At 49.1% G+C, this 21475-nt stretch overlaps 3 protein-coding genes across 7 annotated transcripts; 1 reads left to right on the top strand and 2 right to left on the bottom strand.

Annotated features, from left to right (window-relative positions):
• LOC8077492 (glucan endo-1,3-beta-glucosidase 1) lies at window positions 1680-7109 on the bottom strand. Of its 2 annotated transcripts, none has more exons than XM_021454568.1 (4): window positions 6668-7109; window positions 5238-6569; window positions 2341-2368; window positions 1680-2057 (listed from the first exon to the last, which is right to left on the bottom strand). In XM_021454568.1, exons 1-4 carry the CDS (start codon window positions 6756-6758, stop codon window positions 1877-1879), a joined length of 1632 nt encoding a protein of 543 aa, XP_021310243.1. In that variant the 5' UTR covers window positions 6759-7109; the 3' UTR covers window positions 1680-1876. The 2 variants fall into 2 exon arrangements, with proteins under 2 accessions (XP_021310243.1, XP_021310244.1); XM_021454569.1 differs by having other exon boundaries at window positions 5238-6566; window positions 6668-6945.
• On the bottom strand, window positions 9021-20701 carry LOC8080735 (methionine aminopeptidase 1B, chloroplastic). 4 transcript variants are annotated; one of them, XM_021454090.1, is made up of 11 exons: window positions 20534-20701; window positions 19267-19363; window positions 12227-12458; window positions 11961-12122; window positions 11834-11875; window positions 11679-11750; window positions 11321-11400; window positions 10942-11039; window positions 10238-10285; window positions 9683-9926; window positions 9021-9572 (listed from the first exon to the last, which is right to left on the bottom strand). In XM_021454090.1, the coding sequence occupies exons 1-10, from the start codon at window positions 20631-20633 to the stop codon at window positions 9781-9783; spliced, it is 1077 nt and encodes a 358-aa protein (XP_021309765.1). In that variant the 5' UTR covers window positions 20634-20701; the 3' UTR covers window positions 9021-9572; window positions 9683-9780. The 4 variants fall into 4 exon arrangements, with proteins under 4 accessions (XP_021309765.1, XP_002460753.1, XP_021309767.1 ...); XM_002460708.2 differs by having other exon boundaries at window positions 19267-19348; window positions 20534-20699; XM_021454092.1 differs by lacking the exons at window positions 19267-19363; window positions 20534-20701 and adding an exon at window positions 13041-13157.
• Window positions 13220-16217, top strand: LOC110432892. Its single transcript, XM_021454011.1, has 2 exons — window positions 13220-16093; window positions 16158-16217. Exons 1-2 carry the CDS (start codon window positions 13271-13273, stop codon window positions 16215-16217), a joined length of 2883 nt encoding a protein of 960 aa, XP_021309686.1. The 5' UTR covers window positions 13220-13270.

The following is a 21475-nucleotide window of genomic DNA, read 5'->3' as shown; positions in this document are numbered from 1 at the left end:
ACCCAGGCGTCGAGCTGGGCATCGAAGTACGCCTCGCCTTTGAACGGCAGGGTCCAGTTGCCATGCGACGCCCACTGCTTGCTCTCCGTGTCGAAGGAGAACGTGCTCAGTTCATGGGAGACGAAGAGCGCGCGGCCATCGAGGTGCAGCACCGAGGCCCATATGCAGTGACAGTGCTCGAAGGGTGGGGGAGCACCGGTTCGGCTCCACGACCACGCCGCGTCGTCTGGGTAGATGCTGTCGGGCGGCGGCGGCGCGGCGCTGAGCATGTCGAACTGGCCTGCTCTTAGAAGGTAGAGGCTGTCAGCGATGGACGCGAACAGTGGTTTAACGGCGAGCTTGTTGCCGCCGCGCCGTGGCCAGGGGCAGACGGCGAGCGCCGTCGTCTGAACATCGAACACTGGGAAGGCAGGGTAAGGACATGGCTGCATGGCAAGGATCTTGGTACCGTGGGAGGCGAAATACCAGGAGCGACCGTGGCGGGCCTCGAAGCGGACGACCGGGGGCTCGGGGAGGGGGAGGGGCTCCGTTCCGGCGTCGAGGGCGTCGAAGGACTCGACGTCGACCTTGTAGACGCTGTATCCCCTCTCCCAATCATCAAGAATGAGATAGAGATGTTCCTTGTGCTCCTGCTGCCTGAGTTGCTTGGCCGCGCGGTGGCACTGGCAGCAGTGGCAGGGGTGGCACTGCTGCCGCCTGTCCACAGTCCGAGACCTCTTCGTCTTCCGACTCGACTCCTCCCCGGTTCCAGTTCCGGTCCGGATCCGGGATGGGGCTTGGCCGCTTGGCGAGGCCGCGAGGGGGCGGACGATGGTGCCGGCCTGCCAAGGTCCGCCATCGATACGATGGGCCGGTCAAGATTGGTCTAGTTATTGCAGCCTACCAACAGTTAAGATGCAAGTCATTTATTCTCCTTTTTATTTTATTCCAAAAAATCTTTGTAACTTAGCATGTGGATTAATGATTTCATACATTTGCACGTGCTTTAATATTTTTTTAAATTTTATTTGAAAATATGTGGAACATAATTTAATATTTCGGATAGACTAATTCAACCTCTTCTGTCAAAATGGCAAAGCGGTATATCCAAATGTCGAACATTTATCTGAATGTTCATGTCCGAAATAATAATAAAAAAGTAAGTAAAATATATACATGGTATTTCATTTTGTTGAATTTATTCTAAGCAACCTGGTGCTTCAAACGAAATCGAAAAAGGACTCATGATTTGAGAGAGAATGTTTTCCATGTTTGAGACTTCATCAACTAGTTAATCTTAATCATCAAACAATCCATCTCTTCTAGGCCATCCACAGGTCTCCAACACTGAAAGATGTACGAGCATAAATCTCACCTCTTAGCGTGATAGATAGGAAATAGGAATTTTGGTCCCTCTTCGTCTGACAATGTGGTCTTGCTTAACCGTCCGGTCAGAGTTCTCCGTCTCAATCAAGAGAAACTAAAACAGGTTCTGATAATCCTACTTTCCATTTCTCGTGCGTGTAAAAACATGTTCCCGAGAATTGTTCTTACGTTGAGATATCAACTAGAAATAAGTTGCAACTTATGCTGCATATTCTCTAGCACTCTTTTCTTAGATGATGGAAAAATAATATCTCGTTTTCTGTAACTGAAAATACACATAATCAGTCAGCACTATTGTATGGACATGGACTGAATAGATTGAAATGTTGAGACATTTCAGCAGATTATAGACACATTTCATTAGATGAAGAAAAATGATCAATTTATTAGTGCTTATCTAACAATAAAGAATCACTAAGCATAAACCAATCCCCGCCCCCCTCTCCTTCTTCCTCTAACATACCACCCAAAATTTCTGGTTTTAGTTTGTTATACAGCTAACAACCCCTTGTCATGTCCAAAAGTTCGAATCCACCACGATAACCACCGCAATGCTAAGTACCAACCGAAGGAAGAGGAAGAACCCTTTGTCCCTTCCAGTTCTTAATCTCCATATTGCAGATCCCTCCGCATCACTTGTGGGCGTCGATGTGTTCGTGCTGCCAGATCCAGTGCTGTTGCTCAGCAGCTTACTGCATGATGAAGGCGCATTAGCAAAGCTCAAGTATATGAATATATGACATGCATCATCTGATTTAACATTTCATATTCAGATATCCTTACGAATCACTAAAACAGACTTTATGCTTATTGTCCATCAGACAAATTTTCAGAAACAGGAATGTCCACTGCAATGATATTATTTTTGTTTATTTGGGACATTACTATTATAGTTTACCCTTAACAAGCATTGATAATAATAGATAAATAGAACAATATCATTGACATCACAAAGGAGAAGTTTCATCAATTTACCTTCCAGGAAATAAACAGCTGTCATGACCTGCATAGCAAAAGATATCCATTTGTTAGAAAAACAGAGTGGATGTTGAAGATAATCTTTTAAATAATATTTGCAAAAGAATGATTGAAGCAAAATTCGTGTATGGTCCAATATGTGAACACAAAAAACTAGTCTGACATGTTTACGGGCTTTGAACACAGAGATGCACAGCAAAATCCTAAAGGTAAAGGAATATGATTTCTAAGGCCACTAAGAAAAAGATGGGTAAAGCTACCAGCAGATCTGCTGGGCATATATTAATAGAGAAGGAAGATGGGAAAAATTGAAAATAACCTACACCTGTAAATTATCAAATGAGGACAAAATTGTCTGTTTACATGGTCCTTGGACCTGAGGACCACTAAAAGGAACGACCCTCGTTAGTGGATAGTACATGTGTATATATGGGAGCCCACGTAAATTTCATGCCATGGGGAAGCTTTGGCGCTCCCACCACAGAAACACCATGTTGCAAAGTAAACCAAAAGCTTTACCAATAGGTCTGGGAAGCCATACCAGAAGAACACAAAGTTATTTTCTGATGATAAAAAAGACTTTCAATCAAATATGCATGAACAGAACAAAAACATTAGCCCTTCAAAAGGATAGCACAATCTAAACGGCACTAGGTACCGTAGAAAGCCCAAATGGCGAAATGAGCATCCTGGGCCACTCAGATTATATTCAGAGGTTTCCATTCAGTGTTGCCTGAGCACATAACCACCAAATGCCTACAAGCCAGACTCGGTGTTCGTCATGCACATTAGCTGCCCCTGGAGCAAGGCTAAGTGCTATAGTACTCTAAAGCAGTCTGTGAGGGAAACTGCAGATTGAGCATCATACTTCCATACACATGTGTCCAGATAATAATAATACTGCTCCCATACCAGACAATGCTACATGCTCCCAGCACTCCCTCCAGTTGGCCACTAGCATGGATCACGCCTTGTCTTGATCCCACATTGCATCCAGATCCAAAAGATTCCAACCAGCACTTTCTCCTTTTCCATTCCTCTCGGTCATTTTTCTTAAGATAGGAGTAATGGTATAGTATAGCCCTTTTTGCACATGAAAAGGGTAACTGTTACTGTCCTAAGATGTAGCTACAACCTGCCCCCATCAAGTAGAAGTTCACCTTCAGCAGCATTAGCTCATATATAGTTAATAGTTCTTCTGACATGGTAGTGCCGTGATTCACATGCCAAGACCACATGCTCTCAGCTCTGTGCTGGCCACATAAACAAGCCGCCCATCAATGACCGTTAGTCTTGATTCTTGAACATGAATATTGTTAAATGTGCCAAGCATGCAAACGTGTCCACTGTTCATAGATCTTCAGAATGTCCCCCCCCCCCCCCCCCCCCCCCCCCCCGCCCCCCCATTTGCTAAACAACAATGGCAACAATGGCGAGATGGCCAGGTACACTTGGCTGCATTTGAAAGTTGAGAATGCAACCTGTACCAATGCTGCAATGCAGAGCATCCGAAAGGAAATCATGGACAAGCAGAAAGATCTCCCATCACGGTTCACCTTTAGCCTTTAGAGCACGTCACAGCCACATGACCATTAACCATGATTGAACTTTGCCGAAAGATGAGAAAAATATTTTGTACTCAAGTTTTTTCTTGCCCAATGAGAACGCATGATCAATGTCGCCAAAACACTAGCGCATAGGAAAAGTAGAAAAGAGGAGAGCCATTCATTCCCGCATGCTAGCCGCTTCCATGAACCGAAGAGTGTTGCTCAAAAAAAAAAACGAGTGACATGACATGAAAGGAGCAGGATTGGTGAAAGTGATGTGAAGACTACTGACGAGGCGTGCAATCGGCAATGTACCCACCCTTGGGGCCTGGCATGCAGGAATGTGCTGTGAGCATAGCATTGCACCGGCTCACATGCGAAAAGGAGACGATTGATTCTTTTGTACACTCGTGGCGCCAAAGTACTCCGACCAAACGACGAAAATACTAGTCTGTATTGGGGGGGACTAGCTCCTGGCAATGGCATCCATCCAACCAGCATGATCCACAGTGCATTCCGCCACAGCGGTGAGCACTCGCTAGAATCGTCCAGGCCGGGCACCGGCAGAGCACCAGACAAATCTACAGCCAGATCCAGCTCGACTCCTGTCGGCTCTATTGCACTGCACTGCTGCGCGTGCTTCTCTCCTCCTACGTGACCAAATCAAAAGCGTTGCTACATGTAATGGAACCAGGGTACGGATGGCAAGGTAACACATACCAACTGCCAGTGAGAAATGCCTGGACCTACTGTAGATTGGAATCGGATGATCCGATGCCAGGATTCTCTCTGCGTAAGATTTCTTTCTACAACTATGACATTGATAGATCAATGTACAGGAAACAAATCATCTGATTTGTTGTCATCCCATCTACCGAGTCGGCAGCAACCACCAACGGGTTCCCGTAGGCCGTACCTCCAAATTCCCCCTCGCGCATGGCCCCAAACCGACAGCAGCAGCTTTGGTTTGCCCAGCTCCACCTCCACTCTTCCTTGCCCCCTCAGGTCCTCACCTACAACTACAACGAAAAGCAACCTTTCTCCTACCCATCGATGACCGTTTCGTTCAATCAACTAGCCCTCTCGTGTTCCATGATGACTGAGCGGCACCTGCTTTTGTGGGCGTGACAATGGCGTCGCTCCTACTGCTCGAACGAACCCAATTCCATTGACCCTACTCCGACACTACGCACTTCTTCTGTCACGAGAAGCTACTGCGCAGTTTCGTTCCATTTGTCTTTGTCAGGCGGGCATTAAAAGAAGCGCGACTATTAATTATGTAACTCCAGTGGTAATAAACACGGATGGTGACGAGGCAGCCAGAAAAAGAAGCGAGAGTGTACTCACTCGGATCCACGGTGGTGACCATTCCGGCGCCCTGGAAGTAGCACGAGCCGGCGGCGCGGCCCTGGGACTGGTAGTAGGCGTCGAACGCGAACGACGCGTGGCTGCGCACGTCGTCGGGCTGGTAGCACGCCTGCCCGGGCTGTATCGCCGTGCAGTCGGCGCGCCCGGGGCCGCACGCCCAGTCCATGGCCGCCTGCACCGCCTTCAAGTCCGCGTCGTCGGCGGCTACGCAGAAGGTCCGGTCCGTCGTGTCGTTCCCCAGGAACCCGTCGGCGCCGGACACGTGGAGGAGGTACACCGGGGTGCCGTTCCCGTAGAACAGGCCCCAGTTCGCCTCCGACACGGGGCCCGGGCGGAGGTCCTCGTTGAAGAGCTCGTAGATGTAGGCGCTGGACTGCGCGCCGGCGCCGGGCGCCATGGGCGTGCCGGGCTTGTCCTCCAGCACGTGCTTGATGAGGTTGGAGTTGTACGCGTCCGCGTTGTCCCTGGTCGCGTACGGCTCCGCGCGCCGGTCCCCGTACGACGGCCACCCGGTCTCCGTCACCAGGATCGGCACGCTCGCGCCGCCCGTGGCGTTGAGGTTCCGGACGGCCACGCGCACCGCGTCCAGCATCGCGTCGAGCACGTTGGTGTAGTGGAGCAGCGTGTTGGGGTCCACCATCTCCTGCGACGGCGGCAGCGGCCGGAACAGCGCGTTGTCCAGCGGGATCACGCCCTTGCTCTGCATCAGCGAGTAGTACGGGTACAGGTTCAGCATCAGCGGCGCCGAGGTGTTGGCGAGGTGGGCGAGCAGCGGCGCCACGAACGACTTGGCCAGGGACTGGTTGAAGAAGGCCTGCGACGGCGGGAACGGGTCCAGCACCACGGAGAAGGGCAGCGGCGTCGACACCGGGATGGAGGAAAGGTTGGCGGCGGCCAGCGCGGCGGCGAGGGAGTTGATGGCCGGGAGCAGCACGGGCAGCGCCGAGGGGAGCGCGGTCGGCACCTCGTCCCCGACGGCGATGGCGGAGATGACGTTCGGGGTGCTGGAGTTGACGCCCGCGAAGGGGAGCACGCGGCGGGAGACCCAGGACGCGGCCGTCGCCGGGGAGGAGCCCAGCGCCAGGAGCTCGTCGTTGGGGACACCCACGATGGCGCGCACCCCCGAGGCGGCCAGCGCCGACAGCAGCCGCGGGTCCGCGTCGTAGAGGCGCACGCGGGTGATGCGCTGCGCGCGCAGGAACGACGCCAGGTCCGACGGCGAGAGCAGGTTCGTCACCTGCGTGCCGATCGTCACGCCCACGTACGGCTCGCCGGACCCCGCCGCCGACACCACCACCGACGGGCCTGCTGCTGCGGTTGCAACGAGTCAGCGAGAGCCGGCATTTGCAGTCGCCGTTTGCCGACCAAATCTATTAGAGAATGCATGACTGGAGATAGAGAGAGCTTACAGTGAAGAGAGAGGAGGTGGAGCAAGAGGATGAAAGGGAAGAAGAGCAAGCGGCTGCGGCTGCCACTCCCTCCTCTGGTCCTGCTCCCCATTGGGATTGGGGAGTGTGCCCTGCCCCTGCCCCTGCTGCTGCTGCTCCTTGTCGTGCCGGCCTCCGGGATTGCCTCTTTTGACGAAGACTGCTGCTTTCGATGCGCACTTGCTCGCTTTCTCCAGGGAATCTCCTTCCCTCCCGGCGGCTCCGTCGTGCCTCGATTTCCGCTGCGTGGCCAGCGTGGGGCGTGGCGTTGGCGTGGGAGCGTGCGTGCTTGCCGCTTGGTGCTGGATGGAGAGCTGGTCCTGGTCCTGGAATGGAGTCGGCGAGGTTGGTGCGGTGTCGGGGCAAAAGATGCGTTGGGATTGGGGGGATCCGGGGGCCGGTTGGGAGTGGGTGAATTGCTGAATCTAGAATGGGCTCTTTTGTTTCTTGGGCCTTGTTTAGGCCTTGTTTAGTTCCGAAAAGTGAAAACTTTTCGGAACTGTAGCACTTTCGTTTGTTTGTGACAAATATTATTCAATTATGGACTAACTAGAATCAAAAGATTCGTCTCGTGATTTCCAGATAAACTGTGTAATTAGTTTTTGTTTTCGTCTATATTTAATGTTTCATGCATTTGCCACAAGATTCGATGTGACGGAGAATCTTGAAAACTTTTTGGTTTTCAGGGTGAACTAAACAAGGCCTTGGTTGCTTTGCTGGTGTATTTCAGGAGTTCATTCCGTGATTAGTGTCGACTCTCATCAGTCATCGCTGCTATTCGGTGGGGCCAAAGGGTCATGCGAGGAAGCAGTGTGCGGTGTGCCAGATAGTGAGCCACCTGGACAGTGGGCCCTCAAGCATATTTTAAAAAATTCTATATGTAAAGCTATTTTGCCAAATAATTTAACAAAATGACTCCAAAACCACTAGGATACCGTGAAGCCAAGAGAAACCACTATTTTGAGCTCCTTCCCACACTTAAGTTTTGTGAGAACCTGTTTTTAAGGACTTCATCGATAAAGCTGTTTTATTTTACCTCGTTTAACAAAAAATAGTTCCAAACGATTTCTGAAGCCACCCGAGAAATCCTGCTAAAGGGAGCCTACCCTAGAACGGATACTTGGCCAGCTTGCTAGGCCCCCTTGTTTTTCCAAGACAATTTTGCCGCAGTAGTAACGATCCAACAAAGGTTATGCAATAATTCGTGCCCAGCTTAAACTACAGTTTCTTTTTTCACATGAATTTCATTGAAGAAGAAACTAGGATGAAGAAATATAGATAAATTGTATACCTTTTCCCGAAAAAAAGTATTTCATCAATTCCATGTAGCCATACAGATAACGAGTATTAGTATTTTCACTTTGGCTTTTGACAATCACTGATTGTTTTTTAAAGCATATTGTCATACTTCCTATGTTGCTCTGTCCGGCTGGTTGAAATTTGGCTGTCGCTACTGATGTTGATTTGTTATGAGAAAAGATATTTTTTCGTTCACTGTTTAAGTGAACAGGGTAAGGGCAAGAAATTATGCATCCCTTGAAGCTCAATCCTCATGTAGTCATATTCCTCTAGCTAGATATCGCTCGAAAATATCCTGTACCTCTTGTTACTCTGACTTTTCACCATTTCTGCCTTCCTCAACTCCCTTTCTCTACGATGCAACCAAAACAGAACAACAACGCGACCCTCCTAGGCCCTCTCCCTCTCCCTCTCCCGGTTTGGCGATCTAACTGGAGATTCTAGGGAATAGGGATCCATCTTCACAGTGGTAGTGCTAGTAAATCAAGTCCTAACCTCATGTCGTTTTTTTGTTTTCTTGTCGTCTTTAGTTAATAATAGCACTATTTTCTCCATCATCTTACCTCTTTCCTAACTACCCAACTTTCCAACCACCCTCACACTTCCACACCCAACTTTATAACCTTAAATATGATACTGATATATACTCCAGTATATTATAAAGTTTGAATAATTAAGGTTATAAAGTTTGGCCTTTCCAATGGCACAGATTATACCACTTCAGTGGCACGTCCACTTTGGGAAACGCCCAGGGACCCGAAATTTAACAAGCACAATCCCCATGCGGCAGCGATAAATGACATGCTAGTTCCCCTCAACAAGACAGTAGCCTAGATTTGCTGTCCCTGAAGTATTAAAGGACAAGGCAGCCTAGTAGTATTGGCATGAATGTGAAGCAGACAAATGTCCAAGTTGCTTACTGGGGCCAAGCATTTGGAGATTTGGTCGTCAGTAAAGCTAACAGTGGCATGCAACCATGTTAAAGTAGGTAAAACGACTGAAAATATTCGTGTAGGTTAAAAAATGGACAACACAGTATCAAGGTAACTAATAATGTTTGAAAAGCAAGATATTTCTCTGAGGCAGCCCTTTCAACTAAAGTTCAGCCTGCAATACAACATTTCAGCTCAGAATAGACTGGCCTGGTTCAGCAAGCTATAAACCATGACAATGCAACGGTGACCTCTGATCAAATCATGTTCCAATGCCCTGTGGCCATTTCGTGTGGTGTGCAACACAACTTGTGTTACCAGACTAAAACAAACCCTACAAGCACAGGTTCGGGCGAAAGAAAATCATTGGGACCAAGCATTGCCAACTGTGCTTCTAAATAGGTAGCACGCATTATTATTATTTTTTCCGTATCAGAACTGGAACAGTATCTACTAGAATATCTTCTAAACTGAACTGTTAGCAGTGCTATTTCATAGACAGAATATCTTCTAGGATCCAGAGGCAGGACTTCCCCAGCAAGCAGGAGACCAGCAATGAGTCAATGACAGAGATGCAACTGTGACTATGACTATGTGTGCCCTCACCTATACCCTGCCAGTTAGCTACATGGGGAAAACCTTCGCGATGTGTGGGCCTGCAACAGTTCTCAAAACTATGAAATGAATATTGCAGCAAGCAATGTGCAAGATCAGGATGCCTGGGACAGAAAACCATAGCTGAGAACTGCAGCAAAGAAAAACATACCTAGAACATTTTAGTAGAGAATTGCTGCACAGCCATCTCATTGGGAAAATGGATGAGTCACTTCTGATAAGAATCAGGCAGGAGACTAAGTGACTAACTCAAACTTTCGTCAATATTTCTACACCATTCCTAGTGACCAGTATGGTATGCTCAAACTGAGCAGCCCAGCTACCATCAGCAGTGACAGTCGTCCATCCATCTTCCCATGTAACACACTCTGTTTTCTCCATTGTAAGTATAGGTTCTGCAGAATTCCATCATGATATTTAAACTTCATATGAAATATTTTGTCTACATGATATGCAAGAGCATGCACAATTACTTCCAAGGTCCATTATGACATTTTCTACGTTCATGGTATTATCTTTATGCCAAGTTTTCCCCATAAACATGTTCAAGAAACGGCAACCACTAGGAAATCTCCACCAGACTATTCTTAAGGGCATCAACCAATTAACTAAAAATGGAAGTCCAAACATACAATTGAGAAAGACAATGGATAGCACATTTGGAAGTCCAAACATACAATTGAGAAAGACAATGGATAGCACATACCAACTGTAAATGTTTGGCCCTCAACCATTCGCCCTGAGTTTTCGTTGGCTACAAAACCAAGAATTCATTAGTCTCATGTATACTAAAATTCATGCATTGTTTCAACAGGACACTGGAGCTACTGAAGGCACGTCTTAAGATGGATAGGAAATATCAAATCAGTATGCTTGGAAACGATATAAAGTGCATCTAATGACCCCAAAAAACTCAACTAGGGGAAGAGACATCCCCCTGATTTTGTTCTCAAGGAGTTTGGGCCAGCTTTCAAACCTGGACTGGTGATGGGGGTTTCATTGATCCCTGAACTTCAATGGTCTAACCAGTGAAAATCAAGATAAATTGGCATCTAATGACAGCATAGACAGTTTTGCAAGGAAAAAAAATGTTTCCATCTTGCCAGCGATAATTAAAATTTTTTTTTTCGAACAAACTAGCAGGAGCTCTGCCTTTCAATTAAGATAGGAAAAGAGGTTTAGTGATAATTTAAGCTTAAATGTAGCTAAAATGCTTAGTACTAATATTGTCAGTCTAAACAAGCAAATGTGCCTAGCAAGTAGCAAGCAATGGAATTGAAAATTTAGGACATCTGAGCAGGAAACCAGTAAATCTATTGATACGAGAAGCCACACTCCACGAGTTATTATTATATAATGAAACAAAATGTCAATACTAAATTAGGTTTAAATGTCAAAAATGGTACCCACCATGATGTAGGATAAGTGGCTCAGAATGATACGTAGTTCCAATCCCATGCCCAACAAAACGTTCCACCACATAATAGCCATAAAAATAGGCAAGCTTGCTGAAATAGAGAAAAAATGCATGTGTTATCACAGAAACAAATTAGATGCATACTTTTTATCATAAAATCAAAATCAGCCACACGTTATGCAAAGCTATATCAATGAAATCAGCTGTCTTTATATTTTAGGTCCACATGTGATTCATCATAGATACTATGTCGATCTTTTTGCTCACGCTTTATTCAATTTAACCTGAGTAACACAACTTGAATCAAACAGCAACCAAGTGTATGAAAACTACTTCGGTTCTCTGAACTTTATGATAAAACAAACAAAGAACCTTATTTTCTTGCCAATCTTTCTGTAGTTCACACCATCCCTGCAGACAGAAATGCCCTTCTCCAAGCATTCTTCAGCTGCCTGATACAAAAATAAATAAATATCACTTGTGCATGTTCTGATGTAGGAAAGAATCATCTGGTCAATAAAACACAAAGTAAAGAGAACCATTGATATAACACAGATGGAAAACCTTTCTGGACCATTTGGCTCCAAGAGATTTTTAAACTGGAACTGATATTACAAATGTTCGTGAAAATCAGACATACACACAGCACAAAAACAGCAAAAAATGTGCATTATGCAGATCAGAGCAGCTATTTGATTACTGAATGAACCACACAGCAATAATGGCTTACATTGAGAAAATGCTTGATAGAATCATCCACCTGTCCACATGCAAATGTTCTGGAGGTACCCCCATGGTATCCCTGTTGAGGAACATACCAAACTAGTTACAAATGGGAAACATCATCCAATTTGATTGGCCCACATTTTAGGAGAGGTTTCTTACATTCAGGAACACATTTACATCAATGTTTATAATATCCCCATTCTGCAGCAGAAGACTTCATTAGCCCATGATACTTAGGTACTACACTGAATAGAGATGATGAGAGGTAAATTTCATTATCCGTAACCTGCAGCTGAGTTGAATCAGGTATCCCATGACAGACACACTCATTTACTGATGTACATATACTTTTAGGAAATCCACGATAGCCAAGTGGAGAAGGATAAGCACCAGCCTCGATGATCATATTATGAACTGCTGCGTCAATTTCATTTGTAGTAATGGATGGCTAGGATGAGATTGAAACAAATACTGCATTATTAAATTATAGAAAGCTAAGAATTGAGTTAGATAACAGAAAGAATCTAGTCATCTGTAAATGAATATGCCTACCTTAACTAAAGTCCCAGCAAAGTCCAGAACACGGGCAGCAAGTTTGCAAGCAGCTCTCATTCCAGTAATCCCTTGAGCATCGTGTAATTGGCCCTTGCATAGTTCTGGCAATCCTTTTGAACCAACATAAGATGGTCTTGGAATGTGCCCTGGTACAGGAAGTTGTGGGGAGACCTTTCCACGCCTCAAAGGTGGCCTTTTCTTTGATTTTATTGAACTTTGCTCTTGTGACCTTCAAAGGTGGAAGTGTATTGGTCTGTTAGCAGAATCATTAAATATATGACACATGGTGAAAGTTGGTCTTGGTGTATTAGTTGTTTTTATTTTGTCAGAGAACTTGGTGTAATAGTTTAATGTAGATAAATCATAAACTGCAAGATTATCATATGAAGATGCATATGAACTAGTCGATAGTCAAATATTACAGGAAATTCAGGATCCAGTATCTTGACCAAGGACTCTGGATATTGCTAAACATCTAGATATAAAGGAACTGGCAAACTGCCAAGAGCTTAAAGGAGCTCTCTGAGCCTTCCTATGTTTGTGTCATGTACGGGCGCATGTACTCGCGTCGCCGCAGGGCGCGCGACGTCCGTCGCGCAGCAGAACGCGCTGAGCGCCTGGGTCAGCAGGGAAACAGGCTAGGCGGCTAGGATTGTAGGGAATAAAAGATTTAGTTGGTTGTTTCCCTTTACTAGTTGGTTGCTTTCCTTTCTTAGTCCTAAAGTTTAGGAAGGTTTGTTGGGACTAAAGGCTATATAAGCCTGTGTAATCAGACCTTGAGATTTATAAAAGAAATATCAATCTATCCTACCTCTTCTCTCTCAAGCCGGCGGCAGGGGGCATAACCCGTCGACGTGCTCTAGGTCTGGGGGCATAACCCGACCAGCAGCCACGGACAGAGGCTACGAACTCCGTAGCCGCGGTCCTCCTACCCTAGGTCTTGAGGACCTTGACAACCTGGTATCCAGAGTCTCCCGATCCGCTTCCACAGCACCTCCCAGCCACCCTCCCTCGCCCCTGTCCACCTCCAATCCGTCACCCATGGCTGATCAGCCCACCCTCGCCGACCTCATGGAGAAGCTGCAAGCCCTCACCACCGACATGTCCGCGATGAAGGCCGAGATGGAGGGCCTGAAGGACAGGTCGTCCTTTTCGGAGACCGGCGGCGGTGGCCGCACCGACGGGCAGCGGGATCTCGACAGACCCCCCAAGTTCCAGAAGCTCGACTTTCCTCGCTTTGACGGCAAGTCGGACCCCATGCTCTTCATCAACAAGTGCGAGTCCTACTTCAGGCAGCAGCGCACTATGCCGGAGGAGCGCGTTTGGATGGCTTCCTACCAGCTGGAGGGTGTCGCCCACCTCTGGTTCATCCAGCTGCAGGAGGACGAAGGCACGCCGCCTTGGGGCAGGTTCAAGGACCTCCTCAACTTGCGATTCGGTCCAGCCCTCCGTTCGGCACCCTTCTTCGAGCTCGCCGAGTGCCGCCGCACGGGCTCCGTCGAGGATTATGCCAACCGTTTCCAGGAGCTTCTCCCCCGCGCTGGCCGCATGGAGGAGGCACAACGGGTGCAGCTCTTCACCGGGGGCCTCCTACCGCCGTTGAGCCACGCCGTGCGTCTCCACAACCCCGAGACGCTCAACGCAGCGATGAGCTTGGCACGCCAAGTGGAGTTGATGGTGCTGGACCGCCTCAGCCAGCCCCCGCCCAGGGCTGCCCACCGCGCGCCTCTACCAGCGCCGGCCCCGCGACCAGCCCTGCCAGCGCCCCAGCCGCTGCTGGCGTTGCCAGCCCCGGCTCCCCCGGCCCCTGTGCCGGCCCTCCCTGCTCCCCCGCCGGCGCGTGGCGCGGGCGCCCAGGCGAAGCGACTTTCCACCGAGGAGCAGGCGGAACGTCGTCGGCTCGGCCTCTGCTACAACTGCAACGAACCCTACTCCAGAGGCCACAACCGCGTCTGTCGCCGGCTCTTCTACCTCGGCGGCGTGGAGATCGAGGAGGGCGCTCCAGCAGAACAGGACGCGCCGGCTGAGCAGGATGCACCGGTGTTCTCCCTTCGGGCCGTCACCGGTATGCCTGTCTGTGATTCCATGCAGGTGCGCGTCACCATTGGGGCTGCGTCATTCACGGCCCTCCTGGACACGGGGTCCACGCACAATTTCATCGCCGAGGCGGCTGCTGCATCAACCGGCCTCACCATCGACTCCGGCTCCCGCCTCTCCGCTATGGTGGCCAACGGGGAGCGCATCTCGTGCCCTGGCGTTCTCCGCCAGGCGCCGCTGTCCATCGACGGCGAGGAGTTCTGCGTCGACCTATACGTCATGCCGCTCGCCGGCTACGACGTCGTCCTCGGCACCCAGTGGATGGTCACCTTGGGGAAGATGGTCTGGGACTTCGCCACCCGCACCGTGGCCTTCACACGCCATGGCCGCCCCGTGTGCTGGGCAGACATCTCTGCACCCCAGACCACGCACATCGCCGCCATCACGTCCCCAGCAGCCCTACTGGACGAGCTGCTGTCCGCGTTCGGGGGCCTCTTCGCCGAGCCCGTCGGATTACCTCCGCAGCGTTCTCGCGACCACAGCATCGTGCTCAAGGAGGGCGCGCTACCGGTGGCCGTCCGACCATACCGCTACCCGGCGGCGCACAAAGACGAGCTGGAGCGGCAATGCGCGGCCATGATCGAGCAAGGCATCGTCCGGCGCAGCGACTCCGCGTTCTCGTCCCCGGTCCTCCTCGTCAAGAAACCGGACGGCTCGTGGCGCTTCTGCGTGGACTACAGGGCGCTCAATGCGCTCACGGTCAAGGACGCCTTCCCGATCCCCGTCGTCGATGAGCTCTTGGACGAGCTCCATGGGGCGTGTTTCTTCACCAAGCTTGACCTACGCTCAGGTTACCATCAGGTCCGCATGCGGCCGAGCGATATCCACAAGACGGCGTTCCGCACTCATGACGGCCTATATGAGTTCCTGGTCATGGCGTTTGGGCTTTGCAACGCTCCTGCCACGTTCCAGGCCCTGATGAACGACGTCCTGAGGCCGTTCCTTCGCCGTTTTGTGCTGGTATTTTTTGACGACATTTTGATTTACAGTCATACATGGGCAGACCATCTGCGGCACCTGCGCGCCGTCTTCGGGGCGCTCCAGCAGCACCAGCTCTTCGTCAAGCGATCCAAGTGCGCCTTCGCTGCTTCCTCCGTCGCGTACCTCGGCCACGTCGTGTCCGCGGCGGGCGTCGCCATGGACCCAGCCAAGGTGCAGGCAGTGCGCGACTGGCCGCTGCCCCGTTCAGCCCGCGCGATACGAGGCTTCCTAGGCCTGGCCGGGTATTACCGGAAGTTCGTCCACCACTACGGCTCCATCGCCGCACCACTCACCGCTCTTCTCCGGAAGGACGGCTTCTCCTGGACAGCAGATGCGGCTGCTGCGTTTGCCGCCCTCAAGGAGGCGGTCACCACGGCTCCGGTCCTCGCCATGCCGGACTTCTCCAAGACGTTCGTCGTCGAGTGCGACGCTTCGTCTCACGGCTTCGGGGCGGTGCTGGTCCAGGACAGCCACCCGGTAGCCTTCTTCAGCCGGCCCGTGGCTCCCCGGCACCGCGCTCTCGCCGCCTACGAGCGGGAGTTGATTGGGCTTGTCCAGGCCGTCCGCCACTGGAGGCCGTACCTGTGGGGGCGTCGTTTTTTGGTCAAGACGGACCACTACAGCCTCAAGTACCTGTTGGATCAGCGGCTGTCCACCATACCGCAGCACCATTGGGTGGGCAAGCTCCTCGGCTTCGACTTCGCCGTGGAGTACAAGCCGGGACACACCAACGCCGTGGCGGATGCCCTCTCCCGCCGCGACACCCCGGAGGAGGGCGTCGTCTTGGTGCTGTCCGGGCCACGCTTCGACTTCATCGCGCGTCTCCGCCAAGCTCACTCCACCGACCCAGCCCTTGCGGCCCTGCTGGACGACATCGGGAGCGGCGCCCGGACCTTGCCGTGGGCCGTGACGGACGGCCTTGTTCACTACGGGGGCCGTCTGTACCTACCACCGGGCTCCCCGTTGCTGCAGGAAATCTTGCTGGCTGTCCACGAAGAAGGACATGAAGGCGTTCAGCGCACCCTGCATCGTCTCCGCCGGGATTTTCATTTTCCTCACATGAAACGGGTGGTGCAGGACTTCGTCCGCGCGTGTGCGGTGTGCCAGCGCAACAAGCCGGAGCAGCTGCACCCTGCGGGCCTGCTGTTGCCCCTTCCTGTTCCGCAGGGTGTTTGGACGGACATCGCCATGGACTTCGTCGAGGCGCTGCCGCGTGTCAAGGGCAAGTCCGTCATCTTGACGGTCGTCGACCGCTTCAGCAAGTACGCCCACTTCCTGCCCCTGGCGCACCCATACTCGGCCGAGACAGTGACCCAAGCTTTCTTCACCGACATCGTGCGGCTGCACGGCATCCCGCAGTCCATCGTCTCCGACCGTGACCCGGTGTTCACCTCCAACTTCTAGAGGGAGCTGCTGCGTTTGAGCGGCACAAAGCTGCAGATGTCTTCGGCGTTCCACCCACAGTCCGACGGGCAGTCGGAGTCCGCTAACAAGGTCATTGTAATGTACCTTCGCTGTTTGACAGGTGACCGGCCACGCGACTGGCTGCGCTGGCTGCCTTGGGCGGAATATGTCTTCAACACCGCCTTTCAGTCGTCGCTGCGGGAGACGCCGTTCCGCGTTGTGTACGGGCGCGACCCGCCCTCCCTGCGCTCCTACGAACAGGGAGCAACTCGTGTGCCGGCTGTGGCACAGTCCTTGGCCGAGCGTGCGGAGTTCATCGACGACATTCGACATCGCTTGGAGCAGGCCCAGGCTGTACAGAAGCGCGCCTACGACCGCAGCCACCGTCCGGTCATCTTCCTGGTGGGGGACTGGGTCCTGCTTCGACTTCGTCACAGGCCGGTGGCGTCTCTGCCGCAGTCGTCTAAGGGCAAGCTGAAGCCGCGGTTCTACGGTCCGTACCGCGTCGTCGAGCTCATCAACGACGTCGCCGTTCGCTTGGCCTTGCCTCCCCAAGCTCGCCTTCATGACGTGTTCCATGTCGGGCTACTCAAGAAGTTCCATGGTGACCCCCGCCGGAGCCGCCAGCGCTGCCCCAAGTCCGTCACGGCGCTGTCAGTCCTGAGCCCGAGCGCGCAGTCAAGACGCGCCTGGCACGAGGCGTGCGCCAGGTCCTCATTCTCTGGAAAGGAGCGTCACCAGCATCGTCGACATGGGAGGATCTTGACACATTCCGAGCTGCCTATCCTCTATTTCAGCTCGAGGACGAGCTGCCTCTCGAGGAGGGGAGAGATGTCATGTACGGGCGCATGTACTCGCGTCGCCGCAGGGCGCGCGACGTCCGTCGCGCAGCAGAACGCGCTGAGCGCCTGGGTCAGCAGGGAAACAGGCTAGGCGGCTAGGATTGTAGGGAATAAAAGATTTAGTTGGTTGTTTCCCTTTACTAGTTGGTTGCTTTCCTTTCTTAGTCCTAAAGTTTAGGAAGGTTTGTTGGAACTAAAGGCTATATAAGCCTGTGTAATCAGACCTTGAGATTTATAAAAGAAATATCAATCTATCCTACCTCTTCTCTCTCAAGCCGGCGGCAGGGGGCATAACCCGTCGACGTGCTCTAGGTCTGGGGGCATAACCCGACCAGCAGCCACGGACAGAGGCTACGAACTCCGTAGCCGCGGTCCTCCTACCCTAGGTCTTGAGGACCTTGACAGTTTGTCATTGCTTGTGTTGTTGTATGTGTTGTGTTTCTGTTGCTTTTATAAACTGTGCGGTTTGCCACACTCAACCAATGAAAATTCAGGTGGGTATGCTCTCATCCCTGTGACCATAAAAAAAAAGGTAAGTGCATTTCTCCAATTTGCAGAGCAAACACCTAGCAACTATCAAAACCAGATGAAACACCACCCCTAACCGGTGCAAAGTGGTTTCCAAGGCAGTTTTATTTTATTTTTTTCCTAAAAACAATAAAATCTTGTTTATACTTTAAAGATTCATTACTAATTTATTTTAAGTGGTAAAATATGAAACTAGTACCAATTGTTTTTCCTAAAAATGTTATCTTTTGCTGATCTACTTAGAGTTATTTGGAACTTATTTATTTCAGTTCCAATTGTTCTATTGCTCGTAGTCACACTTGTTATTTAACAAATTACAATCTACTTTATGTTGATCGAATGACTAGTTGGGCCTTGTTTGCTTCCCAAAAATTTTGCAAAATTTTTCAAGATTCCCCATCACATCGAATCTTGCGACATATGCATAGAGCATTAAATATATATTAAAAAAATAACTAATTGCATACTTTGCCTGTAATTTGCGAGACGAATCTTTTGAGCCTAGTTAATCCATGATTGGACAATATTTGTCAAATACAAACGAAAATGCTACAGTATCCATTTTGCAAAAAAAAAGTTGCAACTAAACAAGGCCTTGATTGCAAGATGTTTAAGGAACTGCCTTTTCTATAACCTAATCAGGCAATAAAGTAAAGTGCTAACCATGCCATGTCTAAATAGGATCTATACATGTGGTCGAGCATGGCATCTGTGAGGTTGGTATCATCTGGTCAATCTAGGTCTGATATAGTGCAAAACAATAATTTAAACAAATGATGACCACCACTATGAGCAATCAAACAATAGGAACCAAAAAAGAAATACATCAATTCTAAATAACTATAAATAGATCACTACATACTATACTAGCGGTTAGATAACAGATTTAGAAAAAAAATGGTTTTAATTTCATATTTTAAAAAACTTTAAAATAAATTAGTTTTGAATTTTTAGAGACTAGACTATATTTTTGTTTTTATTGAAATAGAAAAGTCCTTGGAAGCCGCTTTACACCAGTTTGGGTAGTGTTCCATCCAGTTTTGATAGTTGTAGAATGTCTGGTATTGGTTTTCATAGTTCAGGATTGAAAATCAGATTGCCATGCAAGTTTCACGTTGAAAAAAGAACTTTAACCTGGAAAAAAAGGGGGCTTAAAACCAGCATAGGAGTAGAAGAAAAACATACTTCCTTATCTCCATAAGCTCATCTTCCACCCATGTGAGCCTACTTGACACAGTGAAGCATCTCTTTGGCACTATGAATTTGCCTGCAACAATGCAAACTGGGAGAATCAGTTAGGCACAGTTGTAGCAAAATGGCCTTAGTAGTAACCTACACACAAAAAAATGTCTTCGCTGATAATGACATAGGGACTCCAACTTCACAACTATCTAGAGCAGTACGATCCATCCAAAGCCATTGGATGGTTCCATAGTTGCACCTTCAAACAGCGAGAAAACAAACTGGATATTTGCATGTGCAGAAACAGATATGGAGATGAGAGTATTGCTTACTAGAAGTGTCTGATAACCATGTAGGGTGTTAAGGGCAAGTGGCAATAACATCATTTAAATGGCATGAAGACACGTGAGTCTGCTTCCTATGCAGCACGACATAAAGATAACTTTCAATCTCAGTCCTGGCATATAAGGGAGGCATATAACTGACCAAGCTAGTCTCTCCTTTGTATAGACTGACAAATTTAGGTTCACACAAAACTCAACTGTTACTGCCACAAAAGGCAAATAGGTGGCAATCAGATAAATTGGTGAAATCTCGTGAAAACTCAAACTCAATTTTCGTTTCATCAAAAAAAAAACTCAAACTCAATTTTCAAATGAAAACGGATAAAGCCAACAATTAGCTCATCAAGCAACGACAAAACCTAGGATAGTGCTGTAGAACATGAACATAGAAATATAATTGTCAATGCCTCGACACAGAGCTGCAAGAATTTGTTTCTCCTGGAAATGGATGCTCTTTTGCTGCGTGCCAAGAAAGCCTATTCACCAAGATTAGAAAATTGGATAAGTGCTATTCCTTAATTTTTTAGATCATTTGTGGTGTACAACTGGTTCAGAATTTGCGGCTTGCTAGCTCTGAACTTCCTCTTTTCTTTCTTCTGACCTTTTCTTTTTTTGATCTGTATTTGTAATTGCTTTACATTTTTGCTTAATAAATTCCAGTAGGGGCCATCGCCCCTCCTGTTTCCTCAAAAAAAAAACATAGAAATATAATACTACAGCACTTGAAATTCGTACGAAGCATGCCGCGCAACGTGCCACGGTTCTCTGAATCCTAGCACATGATCTCGTATGAATGTTCACCGTCGGTAAGAACACTGACATGCGAGCCGGCAACGAAGCTATGTAGTATTACGAATTGACACGCAGAGGCAGAGAACATGGGCGAGCGAGCAGAGAAGTGAAGGGGGAAGAGTGTGTATCCGTACCGGAGCGGACGGGGCGGAGAGGGGCAGCGAGAGGCTGGAACCTCCCGGCCTCGAAGGCGGCGGAGGGGCGCGCTCCCAGTCCCGCGCCGAGCCCGGCCATGGAAGAACACAGGTGTGAGCGAGGAACGGAGGGCAGAGAGGTGTCGAGGTTTAGTCGAGAAGAGAAGACGAGGCGAAGCAGGGAAGGGGATAAGCCCACGGGCCCACCCGCGACCCCGTCCTCATCCTACAAACGCATCACGCTCATTTCTCCAATCTCAAAGCACTCTCCTCGTTGACTAGTCACTAGTGAGTAGTGACCACTAGCCCGCATCGCGGCGGCAAATTTTTTTTTCAGTTCGATTGACGGGCCTAGCCTAGCCCTTGTTTAGTTGCAAAATATTTTGTAAATGTAAACAGTACCAATTTCGTTTGTATTTAAAAAGTATTGTCTAATCATAGACTAACTAGACTCAAAAGATTCGTCTCGTCAATTCCAATCAAACTGTGTAATTAGTTTTTATTTTTATCTATATTTAATACTCCATGTATACGTCTAAAAATTCGATGTGACGAAAAATATGAAAAATTTTGCAAAATTTTTTAGAAAGCCTAATGAGCTGGAGTGCGCTGATTGGATTGGCGTGTGTTTGTGAAAATCTCATCGTTGCATTCCCGCATGACAATAATATCATCCTTTTGCATCATAATGAGGCTCATTCGAGATTTCGAGTGTTTCAGTACCATCAACGCTCAGAACTTTGTCCGTCGTTGCATCATCAAGACACAAACAGCATGTCAGTCTGGTTTGTAGAACTGGCCAATCCGGAATGATTCGAACCTAGAACCGAAAGCTAACAGTTGTACGTGCAATTGTCTCCATTATCTCAAACTAGAGAAACCGGTATGATGTCATATTTGTATGTGCGGTTAGGTTCACATTGTTATTGTTGATGAAGATAT

Source organism: Sorghum bicolor, chromosome 2 (assembly GCF_000003195.3).
Source record: "Sorghum bicolor cultivar BTx623 chromosome 2, Sorghum_bicolor_NCBIv3, whole genome shotgun sequence".
NCBI lineage: Eukaryota > Viridiplantae > Streptophyta > Magnoliopsida > Poales > Poaceae > Sorghum > Sorghum bicolor.
This window is presented reverse-complemented; position numbering and strand designations above follow the sequence as displayed.